The following is a 22,260-nucleotide window of genomic DNA, read 5'->3' on the forward strand; positions in this document are numbered from 1 at the left end:
CACAGGTACGTGCAAAAATAGAGCAGCCTGGGGTAAACTCAGGCTACACCTGCACAGAGATAAGCAGACAAGGCAGGCAAGGTTCAGCATGGAAACCTTTTTGTTCTTTGAGTGATTAGTGGGTTCTCAGGAAGAAGTTTCCTTTTCTTTTCAGGCATATACATGGAGAGGTCTATGGGAACTTGCACTGGGAGGAGAAGGACTTCCCTAAAACAAACCCACAATTATATAAACAAGAAAAGCTGTTCTTTGTGCTTACCTAAAGACATCTCACAACTGAATAAACAGGGAGTTGTGCAGATGGCTTTATAGATAAGAAAAGTTATTCAAACAGCTACAGAGGTGACAGGAGTTTCTTATAAAAGCTTTTGCACTCAACAGTAAAACTGCAACCCACTTGGAATCACCTCTGCACTGTGGAGAGCTTTCTACTTTTGCTTACTAAACTTTCACTCCAACCTCACCCTTTGCATCCATGCTTCTTAATTTTCTAAGTTGTGAAACAACAACCTAGGGTAACATGCTAAACAATGATACCAGTAACTGGTTTTAAATAAATAATGATAAAGGGGATAATTTTCTAAGAATTACTCAAGAACACTTAATATTACAGCTGTAATCCCAGCACTCTGGGAGACCAAGGTTGGCGAATCACTTGAGCACAGAGGTTCAAGACCACCCTGGCCAATATGGTGAAACCCCATCTCTACTAAAAATACAGAAACTAGTTAGGCATGGTGGCAGGTGTGTGTAATCCAAGCTATTCAGGAGGCTGAGGTAGGAGAATCACTTGTACCTGGGAGGCAGAGGTTGCAGTGAGCCAAGATTGCTCCACTGCACTTCAGCCTGGGCAACAGAGTGAGACTCTGTCTCAGAATAATAATAATAATAATAACAACAACAACAACAACAACAATAATAATAATAATTCCACAACAACAACAACAACAATAATAATAATAATAATTCCACACAATAGTGAAGAACAAAATTGGATAACTCACACTTTCTGGCTTCAAAGTATGCAAAAAGCTATAGGAATCATATTGTTTTGCTTAGCATACTAAAGAATAGCCACACAGATGAATGGAATAGAGGAGAGACAGCTCAGACCTACACAAGTACAGTCAATTCATCTTTGACGTAGAAGCAAAGATAAAAAGAAAAAGATTCTGTTTTTAACAAATGATAGTGAAACAATCGTCCATTAGAAAAAAAAAACAAGACAGACTTTACATCTTTTACAGAATTAACTCAAAATGAATCATAGACCTAATTATAAACCCAATAACTATAAAACTTACTAAAAAAGACATAGGAGACTGGGAGCAGTAGCTCAGGCTTGTAATCACAGCATTTTGGGGAGGCTGAGGTGGGAGGATTGCTTGAGCACTGGAGTTCAAGACCAGCCTGGGCAACATGGTGAAACCCTATCTCTACAAAAAATACAAAAATTAGCCAGGTGTGTTGGTGCATGCTTGTAGCCCCAACCACCTGGAGGCTGAGGTGGGAGGATCATCTGAGCCCAGAAGATCAGGGCTGCAATGAACCATAGCTGTGCCTCTGCACTCAAGCCTGGGCAACAGAGTGAGGCCCTGTCTCAAAAAGAAAAAAAAAAAAACTGACAAAGGAGAAAATCTAGGAGATCTTAGGTCTGCAATTAACTTTTATAAAACAGCAATACTGAGATATATTCAAACACAATTATATTTATTTGAAGTATACATACAATTCACCTATTTAAAGTTTTAAATTTAATAACTTTCAGTGCACTATATATAAATATTATAGTATAAACAATATATATTATTAACATAGTATATCAAAATTTATTAAATTACTAATTTAAACTGTAGTACACATATAAAACATAAATGTGCCATTGTAATACCTTTTTTTTTTTTTGAGACGGAGTCTTGCTCTGTCGCCCAGGCTGAAGTGCAGTGAGACCGTATTGACTCATGCAGCCTCCATCTCCTGGGTTCAAGCAATTCTCCTGCCTCAGCCTCCCGAGTAGCTGGGATTACAGGTGCCCATCACCACGCCCGGCAATTTATTTTATTTTATTTTTTTTTGAGACGGAGTCTTGCTCTGTCTCGCAGAGTGGAGTGCAGTGGCGCGATCTCCGCTCACTGCAAGCTCCGCCTCCTGAGTTCACGCCATTTTCCTGCCTCAGCCTCCAGAGTACCTGGGACTACATGCGCCCACCTGTAATTTTTTTTTTTCTTTTTTAGTAGAGAGGGAGTTTCAACAGGAAGGTCTCGATCTCCTGATCTCATAATTCGCCCTCCTCGGTCTCCCAAAGTGCTAGGATTACAGGCGTGAGCCACCGCGCCTAGCTCACGCCCGACTAATTTTTTAGTAGAGATAGGGTTTCACAGTGGTCAGGCTGGTCTCGAATTCCTGACCTCAGGTGATCTACCCGCCTCAGCCTCCCAAAGTGCTGGGATTACAGGAGTGAGCCACCGCACCCGGTCATTGTAATAACTTTTAAGTGTGCAATTCAGTGGCATTAATTATAGACATAATGTTGTATAACTGTCACCACTATCAATTTTCAAAACTTTTTCTATCACCCTAATCAGAAACTCTGTAACTAGTAAACAATAACTCTCTAATACCTTCTCCTCTCAGATCCTGGCAAATCTCTAATCTACTTTCTGTCTTTATTAATTTGCATATTCTAGATATTCTATGTAAGTGAGAATCAAATACTATTGCTCCTTTTGTCATGTGGCTCAGGCTGATCTCAAACTCACCAAGCACCTAAGCTTCCACAGTGCTGAGATTACTGTTATGAGCCACTTTGCCCCACCAAAAATTATTTTTACTATGCCTTTTGTTATTACCTTTTTTCAGCATGATTTTGTTTACCTAACCACATTATGCATTTTCATCATTTCAGTTTATCCCAGTAATATCTATAACAATGATTACCATTATTTCAGCTTCTTACATATCTCAATATTACATGGATAGGAAGAGACTTGGAACCACAGAGTAGTGAAAAAAGACAAATACAACATAGTAAAATATAGAGTGGGAATGATTGCTTAATAAAAGTCATTTGAGGTGCTATGAAAGTTTGTTCACTTACCTACCTAAGTATGTAACTTTACTTTTTTTAGCCTGTATGCATTCTAAGACAAAAGTTTATCTTTTTTCTTCCTAATTTGATACTCGTGTAATAATACACTAATTAACAAGCCAAACTAGTTGTTTGGATTTGAGTATTTCTAGAATAACTGAAAATAGGAAACTGATATATATATATATGTGTGTGTATAATATATATAACTTTTTTTAGGTACTCCTATTGCAGGATGTGAATTTCAGAAGTACTCGAAAGTAACCTAGAGTCAGGTTAGTCATTATGTCCTACTTATTGCTAATTTTCATATACAAATGAGAGGTGTCAGAATTCACAGCTTCTGAATATCAGAAGCTCATGTTTACCCTGGTCTATACAAAAAGGAAATAAGTGAGGCCAAAAACGTACTTTAACAGTTCTCCATAATACGAATCTCATAAATGAGCTGGAATAGACCCTGAGGTCTTCAAGCCTAGTTTCTCAAGATCATATTTTGTAAGCTGATGCTAGCAGTTTTGAATATCAGAATGATTGGCAAGGGCTGCTGACATTTTAGCAGGCAGGGCTCAGGGTGTTAGATGTCCTGTAATTCAGGGACAGTCACAGTAGAAAATACTTTTGTTAACATTTAAACCTACAAAATTGCTTTACACATAAACCCAAAAAAAGTATTCTTAGGCCGGTTGCAGTGGCTTGTGTCTGTAATCCTAGCACTTTGGGAGGCCAAAGCAGGCAGATCCCTCGAGCCCAGGAGTTTGAGCCCAACTTGGGCAACATGACAAAACCCCTTCTCAATTATTTAAAAAAAAATTAGCCTGGCATGGTGGGCCTGCCATGGGGGGTGGTGTGCAACTGCGGTCACAGCTACTGGGAGGCTGAGGTGAATCACCTGAGTGTGGGAGGTGGATGCTGCAGTGAGCCAAGATCCCACCACTGCACTCCAGCCTGGAAGAGGAAGTGAGATCCTGTCACAAAAACAAAAACAAACCAACCAACCAAAAGGATTTTTGAATAGTTTAAACATACAGGGGTTGTTGTTTTTTCCCCCAAAAAGGCAAATACTGTATAAATTTATATTGTTACCCATTTTAGAAATATTACCGTTTGCAACCCTGTTCATAATACAGTGAGTTGTGAATACATTCTGTTTGTATTTGCAGTCAAATTAGGCAACCACTTGTCTTGTGTATTTGTCAGTGTAGCAGTGGCAGTCATTTCCATGCTAAAATACACATATTATTATAAATATTCTTTTAATTCTATAACAGGCTTGTTAGGGGCCAGAGGGGTGTCATTGTGCATCACTTACTTCTTTGGGAGGCAAGGAGAGAGAAAAGGAAGGTCAAAAATGGACAAGGCCAATAAATTTATTTTATATCACGTATGAATTTACTTGAGAATGGTAAAGGTGTCGACACAAAACATGTTATGAACAAGGAAATCTAGTTGACAACTTTAACTTGCCAAGGCAGTAAAGCAACTTCACTCTGGGAACACTGAACAGAATATGTATGTTCCAATCCCTTTGAATGTTTTTAAAATCGGAAAAGCAGAAATATTTGTGATAACGTTTTGACAATGCAGGTATTGGAATTTCAGCACTAGGAAACCCTTTGAAGGATGGTGTAAAACCTGTATATTTAATCTGGTTTCACTGAGAGTTCAGACGGCAGAAGTGTTTGTAAAACTACGCATATGGCTATGCTCGTAGATCTCGTTCTACGCTTTTTTTTCCCCCTATCTGTCCGCTGAATCTGGATTAGAGAGAGGACTGAGAATTTAGCCAAGAAAAGTAACTCCTTCTAGGGCAAAAGACTATTTCCCACCCACTGCAGCCGCCTGTAAGTTGTTACGAAGGTAGGACAACTTCGGTATAGTAGTTCCTTCAGGAGGCCGATCCCCCTCAACCCCAATTCTTTTGGGCAACCAAAAGAGTCTTTCACAATCCCATGGCTAGGCTGGCTTTGGGGACTCAGTATAGCATTGGTTAACCTATACTGAGTTGCAGAGCGCCCGGAAAAACATGGGACCTATGCCAGTGTGCATTAAGGGCCTAGGTCCCCCGGTAGGTGTGTTATCACCAGCGTCATTCAGTATATAATTGTTTCATTATTTCGTCAAAACAAGGGACCTATGCCAGTGTTCGTTAAGGGCCTAGGTCCCCCGGTAGGTGTGTTATCATCAGCGTCATTCAGTATATAATTGTTTCATTGTTTCCTCATCCTGTGATGCTAAAGCCGTATGCTCATAAAGCGCAGGCACACTGCTAGAAAAACTAGAGGGGTCTTGGGTTCCTAGCTGAACCCCAGCAGCGTAACCCAGTCAAGCCTGTCGAGCTTGTGGCTGGTCACACGTGCTGCGGAATCCACTCTACTTTCCGCAGGTGCAGTCAGGTCTATCCTGCAGAGGGACCGACTGCGGACCTGTTCTTTCACCTCCCTAACCTGAGGATTGTATTGAAACCATCGTGGATCGCTCACGTAAAATGGTCACTGCGCCTGACACTTGGGATCCCGTAACCCTGATCTGTCTTGGCTTCAGAGAGTTTTTTGACTAGTTCCAACTTCGCTGAAGTTTGTCAAAGGTAGGCGACGGCTAGCTAGAACGGAAAAATTTTACAAAACCTCCAATTCTCGAAAGTAAAAGGGAAGAGAGAGTGCTTAAGGAAGAAGGGAAGTTGAGGGTGGGTAACGAGGAGGGAAAGTGAGTTAGCGGTAGATTATCACTGTGTTTAAGATTTCCCCAAGGGGAAAAAGGCGAAAGACGCTTTCTTGTCAGATCCCTAGAATTCGAAGACACAGAGAGAGGGCGGGGATAGCAAAGATCTCGCGAATTTTGAGAGGTGTTGGGACTACTTAATCCCGCGATCTTATGACTAAACCAACGCGATTTAGGCAGAAGTAATGATAGCGATAAAGGGATTGGATGGTGGTGGTGGAGGGGTGGAGCCAACGAGGTCGCACGTGGTGCGTGCTGACGTATAGTGTGGGAGGGGCCATATTACCGCGTAGGCTAACCAGTGTACTTAACAGCTGAAGTTCCCTTGTGAGAGCTCAGCTACTCGGTCTCGCACTTACAGTGGACTATACGATTTTTCGCTTCTCTTCAGGGATGAGTCATGTGGGGGTGAAAAATGACCCTGAACTGGACCAGCAGGTGAGTCAAAGTAAGCCTCCTGAGGCTTTCTAAGGGGATCTTTTACTTGGCTTAACGGTTTGTGGCGCACTGCTAATTGATATTTCAGTTTCGCCTCTTGTGGGTTCGTGTGTTGTGTGACTGGGACTGTAGAGAAATGGGGAGAGAAACTGCATGAGACCATGATTAGACCACGTACGGAAGAGACCGGACGATGGCAGTAACGTTAATGGTTGTTTACGCGGGTATACCGGTGTAGTACTGGGCCGCACGCAATGGCGGCTTTTGTGTTTGCCTGAGCGGTAGCGTGGAGACGCGCATGTGCGACCACGGACCTGTTACAAAGGGCGGGAGAGGGAGGCGGTTCGCAAAAGGGGACCATTTTTATGTCTAGAGGTTAGGCCCTCACCAGGCTTCCCTGACGTATTCGCAAAAGTGTCGTTGTTAAGAACAAAGTGTATTTCAGGCCACCCAGTGTGTGTAGAGAGGAACGAGAGTATGGTCTTTGCTCGGGCAAATGGCGAGAGTCTTTGTATACGATTGTATGACTGGGCAGCGCTGTGGTGCTTCAGCGGAGGGACCAGGCCTGTGGAATTCTTGAAGAGGAGTGATGTAAAGCACAATGAAACAAGTACCTTATATCTTGTTTCTGGCGGGGTCCCCTAGCCACGGAATAACCGTTGCCTGGGTGCTGAGCGTGCCGAAACCGGGCTTCCGGTGTGGAAAGTTTTGTGACGCAGAAGTACCGGAAAGGGATGGTGGGAAGGGGAGGGAAGGATGGCTGCCGCGTGCTTTTCTCGACCCGTGTAGAAATAATGGAAATTGGACGCCAGCGGAAAGACACTTGGAGGGTTAGGGATCCAGCATTGCACTACACTCCTTTCTTAATTCAGTTAATTCAGTCACTGGATAGCTGCCTAGCCGAGAGCTGTGCGGTTTTTGTATAGTATTGTACCTTTACGTTAGCCGATACATGCAGAAGTCGTCCGGTAGAAAATTAACCCCGAATATTGATTAGCGGGACAGGTTATTTGTGGTTTACTTGTTACCGCTGATGGAATGTGGATACAGGTCTAACTCTGTCTCCATTAAGGACTGATCCTTTACTTCGGAAGTCTGGGCCATGAGGCAGAGAACATGTGGTCTGCGTGTTAGATCAGGTTCGTTTTCTGTGTCAGGAACCTACCGCGCTTTTGCATTTGGCACTCCAGTCGTTTGCAAGATTATCCCTGCATTTCTGCCCCCCAAAGTCTAGGGGAGAGAATGAATAAAAGAGCAATATATAGCCAAAAAATACTGCCCGAACTTTTTAGTTGTGATTAAAGGTTAGTGATGCTAAATGATTTTAAATTTTGCTGTCAGGTGTCGTTTGAGGGATTTAGCGGTCTGCGTTTGAAAGTTGTTTTTCCACTGACGACATACTGACGCCTTCTATTTACTGACAATGTGTTAAATAGACCACAGAAATAGAAAATTAAGAGCCTGGGCAATACGAATTTATGTTTCTATGTAATTGGCATCCGTTTAACTCTTGATAAACCGTGCTCTCTAGTTCACTAGAATTAAGTAGTAACCAAATTCAGACGGCAAAATTTTTAAGACACTGTCTTAATTGATGATTAATGTAATGTGATAGTATCTTGAGCTTCTAATATATATGTAAGCATGTTACGGCATAGAAAGTTTGTGCAAAGAGGTGACAAAGTTGCTCTTGGCATTGGTCTTAACCTGTTTTTTGAAAAAAATCTATTTTGACGTACGTGTTTTTTTTTCCCCACTGCTTCAGGGTAGTTCTAGGTAAGGTATTATGTTGAAGCCGTTCAAGTGAAATAATCTTTTTTCTACAGTTTAAAAATCCATCAGTATAAGGAGGCAGGAATTGGGATTGCATATGTCATTTTAGGAACGTTAAATACGAGATGTGTCGCTTTTTAACTTTGTAACCAAAGACCTCCGAGTTTGATGTTTAAAATGGGAGAAATAAGTGCTACTGTCTTCATCATAGAGTATCAAACATTAAATGACAGTTGTGTAAAGCCGCATAGTACTCAAAACATAGAGAAGTTGGTTTTTAACTTTCGATGTTTAGGAATTTATCTGCATTAAAAATAGTTTTACAGTCTTTAGGGCAAAGAGAAATTAAGGAATCTTCAAATGCTTCTAATGTCCTTTTATTTTTAGGGTTCGAATATCAAGAAAACCACTGTCATTGGGAACATTTTACTATTATGACTAGCTAAATTGGGTGTTTAAGTTACTGAGAAATTGGTGGTAAATTTTTTTAGTTAGGAAAGCTTTTACTATGGAAAATTGTTAAAGAAAATGTGTTTTGAGTTAATGAATTTGAACTCATTACTGTGAAACTGCTAGTATTCAGGTGATGCCATTTGCGTTTGTCATGGTTGGTAGACTTAGGCATCTTTAAAACCTAATGCCAGACCGACATGGCAGCTAAGTGTGTGGTACAGGATAAGATTGGAATCTAGGTTTCATTTGTCTTTTGTGATGTTATCTGTTCTTGTGTGTCAGCGTGTGAGCTATTGTTATCTCTTCTAGCTTGCTAATCTGGACCTGAACTCCTCTGAAAAACAGAGTGGAGGAGCAAGTACAGCGAGCAGTAAGTAAAAGTTTTTTTAAAAATGGAATATTTATCTGAGTTTAATGTTAATATCTTATTGGACTTGTTAATTTTGAATTTACTTTTTTTTGTCTTCAATTTGACTGTGTAAAAATATGAGATACTTTGGTATGTCTGGGTAATAGAATACACTGTTGTGTTATTTTTGAGTTAAAGCAATTTAAGAAAAATCTTAGTGGGTGGGATGCGGTGGCTCAGGCCTGTAATTGCAGCATTTTGGGAGGCCAAGGCTGGTGGATCGGTTGAGCCCAGTAGTTCGAGACCAGTTTGGGCAGCATGGCAAAACCTATCTCCACTGAAAATACAAAAAATTAGCCTGGCGTGGTGGTACCTTCGTGTAGTCCCAGCTACTCATATGGGAGAGTTTGCTTGACTCTGGGAGACTGGAGGCTTCAGTGAGCTGCGATCAGGTCACTGCACTCCAGCATGGGTGACAGAGACTTTGACTCAAAAAAAAAAAAAAAACAAAGAACAAAAAACCCAGAAACCAAGGACCTTAATGTAATAGACATTATTTTTAGAAAAGCAGTGCCATTCATTTCTGGCCCAGCATGGGGTATAAGCCCATCCTTGTGAATTGACCTGCATTGTGTTAAACCTAATAAAGTAAACCTGTGTATTTATGTGCTGCATCTACTGCTGTTGCTCTTGAAGAACCTAATATTCAGTGATAAAACCAAGCTCATCTGATTTTAAGGTGATAGGTTATATTTCTTTGAAAGAAAATTAGTTACAAATACTTTTTGAAACACTTGGTCTCATTTCTTTTTGGAAGTTTGTGTGGTTAGTATTTGGATAGGAGGGTAAGGTTGGTGATTGTTTGGTAGTATTCCTGGTTTGAGTCCATGTTTCTTCCTGTTGTTCAACAAGGAAAGCAGTTGGTATGCTCTGAAAAAACAAAACGAAACACTTTAAGTTTTATTAATTTATTTAGACTTTGTCATTATATGAACATTATAGAGATTTAACTGGTAGAGACAGTTTTGGATATTTAGTTAAATCTAAAAGTAGGAGATTTAGTTCAAATTTGGATTTTTTTGGATTTTTGAGTAGGAAAATCAGGTGGTCAGTTAAGTAGACTTCCATCTGCTTGATAAGTTATTTTACTTCTTAATCATAGACTGGGCTGTTAATTTCACTTAAAACCCTTAATTTGTTTTCCAGATCATTTTCACTTTCCAACTTTTCATGTGTTTTTATGGTATCACTTTACCAGTACAGATTTTGTTTTTTCTTTTTTTTTTTTTTTGAGACATAGTCTCGCTCTGTGCCCAGGCTGGAGTGCAGTGGTGTGATCTCCGCTGTCTGCAAGCTATGCCTTCCCAGTTCACGCTATTCTCCTGCCTCAGCCTCCTCAGTAGCTGGGAATACAGGCACCCGCCACCATGCCTGGCTAAGTTTTTGTATTTAGTAGGGATGGGGTTTCATCGGGTTATCCAGGATGGTCCCGATTTCCTGACTTCTTGATCTGGCCACTTTGGCCTCCCAAAGTGCTGGGATTACAGGTGTGAGCCACTGTGCCCAGCCCAGTACAGATTTTTAAAAAGCCTTTTACAGGGTAATTTAGTATAGTCCATAGTCTTTTTTTTCCTAGTAGGCTGTTATATTGGAGTAATGATCATGTTTAATGATCAGTGTTGATTCATGTAGCAGTTACTGGAAATAGAGCCTTTTAAAACATGATTGTTAAATAACAGCCATTAGCTACTGAAATATATGTGGTTTGCAGTGTATTTTAGAGTAACCTTTTTTTCGCCTTCTCTTGCAAAGTAGTTTATTGTAGGTTTTAAAAGTTTGTTTTCCAGGACCTATTTTTTAATAGACATTTTCTAAAAAAGCAGTATCTTGGTGATGTCATGGGCTTCTAATTTTACATTTTCTCTTTTAGAAGGGCGCTATATACCTCCTCACTTAAGGAACAGAGAAGCATCTAAAGGTACGTCTTTAAGGCAACTTTGTAGACCTAACCTTTAGCAGGTAATCAAAGCCTAGGGAAAAAAGTAACTTTAGTAAGTCTATAAACGTTTTTTGTCCCCTCCTGTGCCTCTTTTGGACTGTCTTTAAGAAGTAACATTTTCTGTTTTTGGAAAAGTTCATGTAATGTTGAATGATGGATAGTTCTTGCTTCCTTTGGCAAATTGAGCCCAAAAAATCTGGGTTTTATATAGGTTAACTATAGTGCTTTATCTGTTTGTGAACATTTATGTTTTGAAATTTGAAACCAGTGTATTTGTGGGAATGCCTTATGTAATATAAACTGTATAGTGATAAGGTCCTGCTTGATGCCATCTTGAAAAGTTGGCACAGTGAAAATGGGTGTTTTTTTTTTTTCAAACTAGTTAACAGTTCGTTGTTAAGATTACCACTTTTGGCCACATCCAGTAAGTAAGTTGGTGAGATTGTCTGGTTTCAGCCTAAATAACTTCATTTGAAAGGTGTTGTGTGAAATACATTAAAACACCTAGGATTGTTTACTGTTAAATTTGTAATTCAGAAAAGTTTAATTGGGGTGATGTTTTGAGTGCTGCGTATACATCAAAAAAATTCTAGGAGAAGAAAAGGTCAGGAAAAGTATTTAAAACCAAAAGGAAAGAAGATAATAAAGGGGTGTGGAGTGGGTTTGTACTTCTATGTTTAGTCTGTAGCCTCTGTATAAGTCTGTTTATCAGAAGACCAATTAGCTGTTGATTGTATTCTTTTTTCAGAGTAACTGCAGAATTTTCTTTTATCACAGGTATTCTTAGTATTGTATCTGGCTGGAATTGCATCCAAGGTTTATTAAGTGCCTTAAGGAGAGTTAGCAATATTTTAGTATTTGGGGGGATGGAAGAGACCTTAAACGTCTAAATTCCTAAATCTGGGAAGTACAGTCGATTTAGTACAATAGATCTAGATTTCGGAAGTACAATTCATTTGTCTAATACTGGAGATTTAAAAGCAGGGGAAAATAACTTTATTAACTTGCAACTTTAAGCATTTATTGAAATGTTTGAGTTTAGGTAATCCCTCAGCTTAAGCAAGTGTGTGGTTGTGGAGCAAGTTTACTTTTGTAATTTTTCTTTTTATCAGTTTGTAGACCTGGAAAAGTAGGCAACATAGAGGGTTTTTTGTTTTTGTTTTTGTTTTTTAAATCAAGTATGCTTTATTCTCACTGAGCATATTAAGACTACACAATTGCTTTTGGACGCTTAGAATTTGAGGCTATCTTAGAGGTCTGGTGGAGCAAAGTAGACAGCATGGAAATTCCTTGTTTTGTATTGACTGTTTCCATTTAGTTGATCTGTTTCTTTTTGATGTTACTAGACAAAGCTAGATTGAAAAAAAATGCATTCAGATGCTCAGCTAACTAGTCCTGTTTATACTGATGTTGATAGGTAGCAAGTTGCCTTCTCCAGGTTCTTCATTGATGAGTCCTTGTTTACCATGATGCTTGCTACATACAGTTGCTACATACTACTACATATGAGTAGTTTTTGGTCATAAAGTGCATAGAGTTGGAGTTTTTTTTGAGATGGAGTCTTGTTGTGTCATCCAGGCTGGAGTACAGTGGTGCGATCTCAGCTCACTGCAAGCTCCACCTTCCCGGGTTCATGCCATTCGCCTGCCTCAGCCTCCTGAGAAGCTAGGATTACAGGTGCCCGCCACCACGCCTGCCTAATTTTTTTGTATTTTTAGTAGAGACAGGGTTTCACTGTGTTAGCCATGATGGCCTCGATCTTCTGACCTCATGATCCGCTTGCCTTATCCTCTGAAAGTGCTGGGATTACAGGTGTGAGCCATGTCTGTCTGAATACATCTGACATATTTCTTCTGATTATGTAGATCTCTTCTCTTAGTTCAAGCTTTTCTTTAGGTAACCCACAGTCTCTGAGGTAATGTTTTGTTTAGCTGGGCCTTCCCAAAATGTGTATTATATATAGCATATGTTAAGTGTTTAGGTTTAACACCTTTTGTATTATTCAGAATAAAAATTCTGCTTATGGAACCTGTTGACCTTTGGTCCCATAAGATAAAGGAAGACTACATGTGAAGGACTTCATATTTGGAAAGATGCAAATTATGTAAAAGTCTTGTCACTTTCTAATTTTTGCTTTTTTATTGAAGGCTTCCATGATAAAGACAGTTCAGGTTGGAGTTGCAGCAAAGATAAGGATGCATATAGCAGTTTTGGGTCTCGAGATTCTAGAGGAAAGTCTGGTTATTTCAGTGAACGTGGAAGTGGATCAAGGGGAAGGTAAATCTCAGCTTGTATGTGTGTACAGTAGCAATTTAAGAATCTGAATTTGGTAAGTTCTCATTCTTCTTACTTTGAATGGTCAAGCATGTTTTTGACAGACTACTAACGGATTTAAAGCAGAATGTTGGTTTACTCATTGTTTTGTTAGCAGTAAGAGGTCTTTGCTAAAATTAATTTATTAAATTAGATGAATATGGTATTTGATACAGTGAAATCTGTTTCAACTTAAATGATACAGGTAGTGACAGCTTTAAACACTTCATTTTTGATGTATGTTATAAGTCTATCTTAAAAACCTAATAGCTATATTTAATCTTGTCTTCTGTTTTTCACAAATAGGAATAAAACTCTAAAAATACTCTCTTCTCACATGTCTACTTCTATATAAAGGAAAAACTCAAGTGTTATTCCTGCTTTCCTACCAGTAAATATATTTAGATGATACTATTTTAAATGAAGATGTAAAATACGTACTAGTTATAAGTATCTAAAAACCTGATTCTTAGCATGTGAGATTAAAGCTGTGAATTTTATAAAAATTTTTATAATTTTCTTAAAAACGAAGACATAAATTACACATCAATACTAGTTAGTTAGGGTCCTTACTTCACATGAGAAACAAATACTGAATTGCTGGTATCTTTGAAGGATGGTTTTGCTCAGTTACTGAGCAAATGTACTGATACCCGAGTACATTTCTAGAGAGATGATAATCTAACATTGGCTAAATCATGTACTTTCGATTGCTTGTGCCATTCAGATTTGATGATCGTGGACGGAGTGACTATGATGGTATTGGCAGTCGTGACAGAACTGGCTTTGGCAGATTTGAACGGAGTGGACACAGTCGGTGGTGTGACAAGTCAGATGAAGATGATTGGTCAAAACCACTTCCACCAAGTGAACGCTTGGAGCAGTAAGTTTTTGAAATGTATGTTAATTGTTATGAAGTTTATTGCTTAATATAACATATATGTAATAATTGTTTGATTTCAGAGAACTGTTTTCTGGAGGAAACACAGGGATTAACTTTGAGAAATACGATGATATACCAGTAGAGGCAACTGGCAGTAACTGTCCTCCACATATTGAAAATGTAAGTGTTTTGTTTGACTTTTAAAGTTATTAATGCAGACCCATTGGATTATGAAGAAAATTAATGTCATTATTAAGAATAATCCTGGAATTAAAAGCATCCAATTTTTTTTTTTTTTTTTTTTTTTTGAGACAGTCTTGCTGTGTCTCGCAGGCTGGAGTGCAGTGGCATGATCTCAGCTTGCTGCATCTTCCACTTTCTGGGTTCAAGCCATTCTCCCACCTCAACCTGTTAAGTAGCTGGCACTATAGGCGCGCACTAACACACCCAGCCCATTTTTGTACTTCTAGTAGAGACGGTTTCACCATGTTGGCCAGGCTGGCCTCAAATTCCTGATCTCAAGTGATCTTCATGCCTTTAGCCTCTCAAAGTCCTGGGACCACAGGCATCCGCCACCGTGCCCGGCCTCCAAAAACTTCTTTCAGTGTAGAACAAACCCAGGCATTTTCTTAAAAAATGCCATGAATCTTTTACTGAAATCATAGCATCTGTAAAACAAATCAGACAGTTGGTTACTTCCATTAATATGTTAGTATAAAACAGAAATTGCAACAGATACGGTGTTTTATGCCTGCTATGTTTATTTCTGTATTTAGTTGTATTTGATTAACCTGGTTGAATTTCTTTGCAGTTTAGCGATATTGACATGGGAGAAATTATCATGGGGAACATTGAACTTACTCGCTATACTCGTCCTACTCCAGTGCAAAAACATGCCATTCCTATTATTAAGGGAAAAAGAGACTTAATGGCTTGTGCCCAAACAGGTAAGCTTGCTTGATACAAAGTAAAAGTTAAGAATACCTGATTGGACTTACTTTAAAAGTAGTATGTTCTGAAGGGATGTCTGAATCCTGTGTTTAGCATTTGAGATAGGTAAAGATTAGCTAGGGATGTGTCTTTTTGTCTCTACCTTTGGATCCTTGGGATGAAACTAGTGTTTTCATTTGGATATCTTGAGGAAGCTTATGGCAAATTCTTATTTAAGAAATAGAATTGCATATTTTGCAGTTAACTCCACAGGAGTTAGCAAACTGCATCCTTCAGGTCGAACCTAGCACTTACTTATTTTTCAATAGCTGTATTCAAATATAGCCATACCCATTTGCTGTAGAGATTAGCCAGAGATGTGGCACAGAGACTGGCCTGCAAGAGCCATTGTAACTCCTTACAGAAAGTTTACTGGCCCCTGCTTTACATTGCAATAGTATATAGTGATTACAAAGAAATGTTGAACTGAAAGTTGATGCCACTTTTCAGAAAAAATGTTTGTGTTTTGTTCAAATTAAAATGCATTGTTTAAAGATAAAGCACGGTAGTCACTTTACAATCTTAGGTTTGCCATATAAATTTACTGTAACTTCCTAGAAAATTGGAAATAAAGTAAGAAAAAATTTCTTACATTCCAAGGGCATTTAGAACACTTTGTTGTCTATTAATATTCAGAAATGATAAGTCATTGTTTTGTTTTCAGGATCTGGGAAAACTGCAGCATTTCTTTTACCTATACTGAGTCAGATATATACAGATGGTCCTGGAGAAGCTTTGAAGGCTGTAAAGGTAAAGGTCTTGTTATAAAATAAGACATTTTTGTTTTATAAAGCTTTGTAAAGCGCTGTTGACTTCTCTAACCAATGCCAGGTATACCTTATTTTCATTTTTTTTACCCCGTTCACCCACTGAAAATAAGTTTATAGATGTAATCTGTAAATTATAAAGAGAGAGTGAATTTTTACAAATAAAGTTTTGGGTTTTAAAATTTAAAATTGTATTTATTTTTTAGGAAAATGGAAGGTATGGGCGCCGCAAACAATACCCAATATCCTTGGTTTTAGCCCCAACAAGAGAATTGGCTGTACAGATCTATGAGGAAGCTAGAAAAGTAAAATACTCATTTTACTGATTACTGCTTTTCTCATTTATCAAATGATGTTTTTATAGCCACTGACATGTTCTTTGCTTATAGTTTTCCTACCGATCTAGAGTTCGTCCTTGTGTAGTTTATGGTGGTGCTGATATTGGTCAGCAGATTCGGGACTTAGAACGTGGATGCCACTTGTTAGTAGCCACTCCAGGACGTCTAGTGGATATGATGGAAAGAGGAAAGATTGGATTAGACTTCTGCAAGTATGTCAGTTTTCATATTTCATTTTATACAAAATGTATATTATATATACATAAATAATATATAATATGAAATATTTCATTTTATACAAAAATATTTCATTGTATTTAAAGTTGATTACTCTTGTATTTTACTAGTACTGCTTTAATAATTTAATTTTCTATATAGTTTTGAAAATTGCAGTTAATGTTTTTGTTAAAGAGTAAGTGAAATTTTAATTGAGGCTGAGCTTCATTTTAACAGTCAGCCTGGGTAATTTGGTTGTCACCTTGAGCTTTTTATCTCATGATTTTGTGTGTGTGTGTGTGTGTGTGTGTGTATGTATATATGCATTTGTTGAGTGTGTCAAATTGTGACACTGTGATATTTACTATTTGAGTGACTACATGAGTGTAATTAATTATACAACTATATATAGTAATTAGTTTCTCAGATCTAATGATCCAGTATCAACTGAGGGATTTTCTAATAGGTACTTAGTGTTGGATGAAGCTGATAGGATGCTGGATATGGGATTTGAACCTCAGATACGTCGTATAGTTGAACAAGATACTATGCCACCAAAGGGCGTTCGTCACACCATGATGTTTAGTGCTACTTTTCCTAAGGAAATACAGGTACTATTTGATGTTTGAACTTTTATTCAGAACATTTGTGTTTATTCATTATATTCAGATAATTTATGTATTAAAATAGGTAATTGAGTATTTTTCTCACATTTCAGATGCTTGCTCGTGACTTTTTGGATGAATATATCTTTTTGGCTGTAGGCAGAGTAGGCTCTACCTCTGAGAACATCACACAGAAAGTAGTTTGGGTGGAAGACTTAGATAAACGGTCATTTTTGCTGGACCTATTAGGTGCAACAGGTAAAATTATGAATAAGAATAGTCAGTTACATGTGAAGAGAATCTCTTTACGTATTTTCTGGCTTTTCCTCCTGTCTTTCTCCTCTTTCTAAACATGGATAAAACAATGCTTACATTAAGTGGCTCTGTTTGCATGCTTCCAAGATTTATTCTAGCACGAGGACTAGAATTAAGCCAGTTAATAATTTAGATTAAGTAGTGATGCTAATTCTCTATGAGTAAACAAAGCCTTACAATTTTTCAGGGAGGGATTCGCTGACTTTAGTGTTTGTGGAGACCAAAAAGGGAGCAGATTCCCTGGAGGATTTCTTATACCATGAAGGATACGCTTGTACCAGTATTCATGGAGACCGGTCACAGAGAGATCGAGAGGAGGCCCTTCACCAGTTTCGCTCAGGGAAAAGCCCAATTCTAGTGGCTACAGCTGTATGTATATTTTATTTTCTAATTAATCATGTGTGTATAGTGCTTGTTTTGTTTTTTTTTTTAAATAAAAGTTATTTTTCAGGTGGCAGCACGAGGACTAGACATTTCAAATGTGAGACATGTTATCAATTTTGATTTGCCAAGTGATATTGAAGAATATGTTCATCGTATTGGCCGTACAGGACGTGTAGGAAACCTGGGTAAGGAGTTTGTTAAAGACAGTTTCTTTTTTTTTTTTTTTTTTGGGGACGGAGTCTCGTTCTGTCACTCAGACTGGAGTGCAGTGGTGATCTCGGCTCACTGCAACCTCCACCTCCCAGGTTCATGCCTTTCTCCTGCCTCAGCCTCCAGAGTAGCTGGGACTACAGGCGCCCGCCACCACGCCCAGCTAGTTTTTTGTATCTTTAGTAGAGATGGGGTTTCACCGTGTTAGCCAGGATAGTCTCAATCTCCTGACCTCGTAATCTGCCTGCCTTGGCCTCCCAAAGTGCTGGGATTACAGGCGTGAGCCACCGCGCCCAGCCGACGGTTTCATTTTTTTAATTATGATGCATATAGCCGAGATTTGACACAGAATCTTAAAAATAGAACCTTTATTTCTGAGGAAAAATTTTATATTAATCAGCCAAGTAAAAGTTTTTCTTCCACTCTCTTTGATGTGGTTATATTACAAATTACAATATCATATTTTAGTTTCTTACTATAATTTATGTAGGTATATAAGAATACCCCACTATTTTATGGAAACTTCATGAGCTTTTTTTGAACACTTTAGGCCTTGCCACCTCATTCTTTAATGAAAAAAATATGAATATTACAAAGGATTTGTTGGATCTTCTTGTAGAAGCTAAACAAGAAGTGCCTTCTTGGTTGGAAAATATGGCTTATGAACACCACTACAAGGGTGGCAATCGTGGACGATCTAAAAGGTACATGCTGTTTTGAGCCTTCACTCTTGTTACTACTTACTAGGGGCAAGAAGCTTTCAGAGTTAAAAGTATTAAACAGTTACTTTTAACAATAATACATAAACATTTTGGGCAAGGGATGATTATTAGAAAGGGTGACAAGGAATTAAGTGTCAGTTCCTCACTGCTGAGTCCTTTAGAAACACTGTTAGAACACGTTGGGACGTTAATGGGATGGTTCCCATTGGAACATAATGAAATTGAACTGAAAAATCAAATTGGGAATTGCAAAGTTTAAGCAGGAATTTTCAATTTAATTGAACTTTATACTAACACTGCCATGCCATATTTTTGCTTACAATAATAGATTCAGTGGAGGATTTGGTGCCAGAGACTATCGACAGAGTAGTGGTTCCAGCAGTTCTGGCTTTAGTAGTAGTCGTGGAAGCAGCAGCCGCAGTGGTGGAGGTGGTTACGGCAACAGCAGAGGATTTGGTGGAGGTAATTAATGTTAATTTTTCTTTTAGGAAGGGCTTTTTGTTTTTCTCCTTTTTTTTTTTTGAGATGGAGTGCCACACTGTCATTCAAGCTGGAGTGCAGTGACCTGATCTCAGCTCACTGAAAGTGACTGTCCTGCCTCAGCTTCCTAAGTAGCTGGGATTACAGTTGCATGGCAACATGCCCAGCTAATTTTTTTCTATTTTTAGTAGAGATGGGGTTTCACCATGTTGGCCAGGCTGGTCTCTACCTCCTGACCTCATGATCCGCCCACCTTGGCCTCCCAATGTGCTGGGATTACAGGCTTGAGCCACTGTGCCTGGCCTGGGCTCTTTGTTTTTCTTACGAGTTCTCTTTTTCAAAGAGTAATTTATTGGGGAAATTTGATTTCTGAGGGACACAAAAATCCAACACTAGATTTCTTTTACTGGTTTTATGTTGAAGTACTTGAGAAAAAAAGGTATTAATGGATGACTTAATTTCTTTCTAAACATTTTTCTTGATAGGTGGCTATGGAGGCTTCTACACTAGTGATGGATATGGAGGAAATTATAACTCCCAGGGGGTTGACTGGTGGGGCAACTGAATCTGCTTTGCAGCAAAGTCACCCTTACAAACAAGCTAATATGGAAACCACATGTAACTTAGCCAGACTGTATCGTGTAGCTTCAAGAACTTGCAGTACATTACCAGCTATGATTCTCCTGATAATTCAAGGGAGCTCAAAGTCACAAGAAGAAAAATGAAAGGAATAAACAGCAGCCCTATTAAGAAATTGGTTTGAAGATGTGATTGCTATAGTTTGGATTTAACTCTTCCCCTCCTGCTTTATTCCCACCCCAAACTGCATTTATAATTTTGTGACTGAGGATCGTTCGTTTGTTAACGTACTGTGACTTTAACTTTAGACAACTTATTACTTTGATGTCCTTTTGGCTCAGTAATGCTCACGATACCAATTGTTTTGACAAAAATAAATTTACTAAACTTGGCCTAAAATCAAACCTTGGCACACAGGTATGATACAACTTTAACAGGAATCATCAATTCATCCATAAATATAAAAAGGAAAAAAAACTTCAGGCAGTAGCCTGCGTTAGGACTGTTGGATTTTTGCAGACTTGGGGGTTGGGAGAACATCTTAAAGCATTAAAGCATAGTTTTTTATATGGCCAACCTGTACTAAAGTTCTGACTTGCTCACTCTATCCTGGATAGGCACTTAGAAACTTACACTCTTTAAGCCATTCCAGTCATGACGAGGTGGAATGTATCAATATACCCATTAATATTTTTGAAAGAGCTCTTTTAGGTTAATTCAAGTAAATACAGCAATTTCTCATTTAATGTTTAGAGAGTTTATTCTAAGCTAGGCAACTGTGGGCATACTATCACAGGAAAGATTTAAAGCTTTGATACAATGGGGGAGATTTCATAGTTTTTTTAATGCCTGCTATAAAAATTTGAAATGTTAGAATGGCTGACCATGGCAGTGACCAGGCCTCACTATAGGCCTGGTTGGATTCTGGTCTTTTATGCATGCTAGTGTTGATGTTTTTTGGTCAAGAAGGGTTTAAACAGGAAGGATTATGCAGCAGGCTTTAATTTAATGTAGAGTCATATTGCGCTGTTAAAGCTGCATTGAAATGTTAAAATGGCTTACACTTGTAGACTTTGTAAAGCTGAGACTAACAAATTCTTGATATCACACAGATTGCAAATATGTACTAAACTGCACAAGGTGTGTATGCTCTATGTGCAGTTTTAGTGTATTTTAGTTGCATAGGTTTCCATGGTATTTATAGTCTCTTGTGCTAAATTTGGCCAAAGATGATTGTCCACCACTAAAAATGCCTCTCCCACTTGGAATTCTGTACTGATTTTGTGGCCAGAATGCAATGATCTTTAAAAACATCTTTTCAGTGGCATAAGAAGTTGGCAAAAATTTCTTAAAGTGCAATAGATTTTCAAGTGTATTGTGCCTTGTTCTAAAACTTACAAGTAGGTGCACTTGACAGTATTGAGGTCATTTGTTAAGGTGCTATTTCAATTAGTATAGGTTTAGACTCTTGTACATTTCTCCCGTAACTTTTTACAAAGTACTTATTTTATTGCACATTCAGAGAATTTTATATATATATGTCTTGTGTGCGTGTCCTCGACCTTCCAGTCTTATTTTGTTTCTTGGAGATTGTTGAATGCAGCCAGTGAAGCAGTAGATTCTAAAATTTTATTGGGGACCATGGAATGGTAGTTGAGAAGAAAACTATTTGCACACAACAGATTTTAGATACTTTTTGCTGCTAGTTGTGTAATATTTATTGAAAATTTTGACAAATATTTATTTTTGTAAGCCTAAAAATGATTCTTTGAAAGTTTAAAGAAACTTGACCAAAAGACAGTACAAAAACACACTGGCACTTGAATGTTGAATGTCACCGTATGTGAAATAATATATTTCGGGGTAGTGTGAGCTTTTAATGTTAAGTCCTATTAAACTTGAGTCAAATTAAGCAGACCTGGCATTGGCAATGTAGCTGTAATTTTCTGACAAAATTTAAGACAAAATTGTCAACTTGAAACTAAAACATGCCAAGGTTTTGATATACTTGTCTTAAGATATTAATGAAACACTTCTGAATGCTGATAGGAAGTGTCCACATCCACAACAGTTTTCTGAGTTTTGTTATGTGTTTTGTTTTGTTTTGTTTGATCTTCGGTGATTGTCTGGCATATTTACAGTCCTCAAACATGTGGTTATTTTTTCAGTGACTTACATTCAGTTTTATCAGCCAGCAGTATTTTCAGTAAAGAATGGAATTGCTGAATGTAACCGTTGAACCTCGAGTCACTGTAAAATTTTAGTAATTGCTTATTGTATTAGTTTTAGATGCTGGCACTGCATGTGCTCTGTTTATTCTGATTTTACTAAAATAAAAAGTTCAAAAATCTTTTTTGCTGTCACTTGTAGCTTAATGTTGAGTTGAAGATGAATTTGTGCTCCTAACCTGAAGATTGGAAATCTGATTTCTTGACTACCAAAGCTGTTTGCAAAATACATCCTGAGGCTGGAAGTACTTTGCCTTACATGTTTGAATAAATGATGAAGGTGGTAGAAGGTTGGAGTACAGAGGCAGGATTTTATTCTGACTGATGGAAAACTAAAAGGTCTGTACACGCAGCATGTATTGCATTTTGGTCTAAGCAACTTAATATGAGTGTGATGGTGGTTTTAAGC

General features: G+C 38.3%; 1 protein-coding gene across 2 annotated transcripts; it reads left to right on the plus strand.

The window, feature by feature from the left end:
* The first annotated feature begins 6,046 nt into the window (after positions 1–6,046).
* DDX3Y (DEAD-box helicase 3 Y-linked) lies at positions 6,047–21,973 on the plus strand. Of its 2 annotated transcripts, XM_074030471.1 has the most exons (17): positions 6,047–6,247; positions 8,783–8,843; positions 10,753–10,800; positions 12,969–13,098; positions 13,862–14,017; positions 14,098–14,197; positions 14,829–14,964; positions 15,672–15,757; positions 15,981–16,079; positions 16,164–16,324; positions 16,795–16,939; positions 17,047–17,191; positions 17,436–17,617; positions 17,700–17,817; positions 18,393–18,546; positions 18,893–19,026; positions 19,530–21,973. In XM_074030471.1, exons 1-17 carry the CDS (start codon positions 6,203–6,205, stop codon positions 19,607–19,609), a joined length of 1,980 nt encoding a protein of 659 aa, XP_073886572.1. In that variant the 5' UTR covers positions 6,047–6,202; the 3' UTR covers positions 19,610–21,973. The 2 variants fall into 2 exon arrangements, with proteins under 2 accessions (XP_073886572.1, XP_073886573.1); XM_074030472.1 differs by lacking the exon at positions 10,753–10,800 and having other exon boundaries at positions 6,083–6,247.
* Positions 21,974–22,260: the final 287 nt, after the last annotated feature.

The sequence above is a fragment of the Macaca fascicularis genome, chromosome Y, assembly GCF_037993035.2.
Source record: "Macaca fascicularis isolate 582-1 chromosome Y, T2T-MFA8v1.1".
NCBI classification, from domain to species: Eukaryota; Metazoa; Chordata; class Mammalia; order Primates; family Cercopithecidae; genus Macaca; species Macaca fascicularis.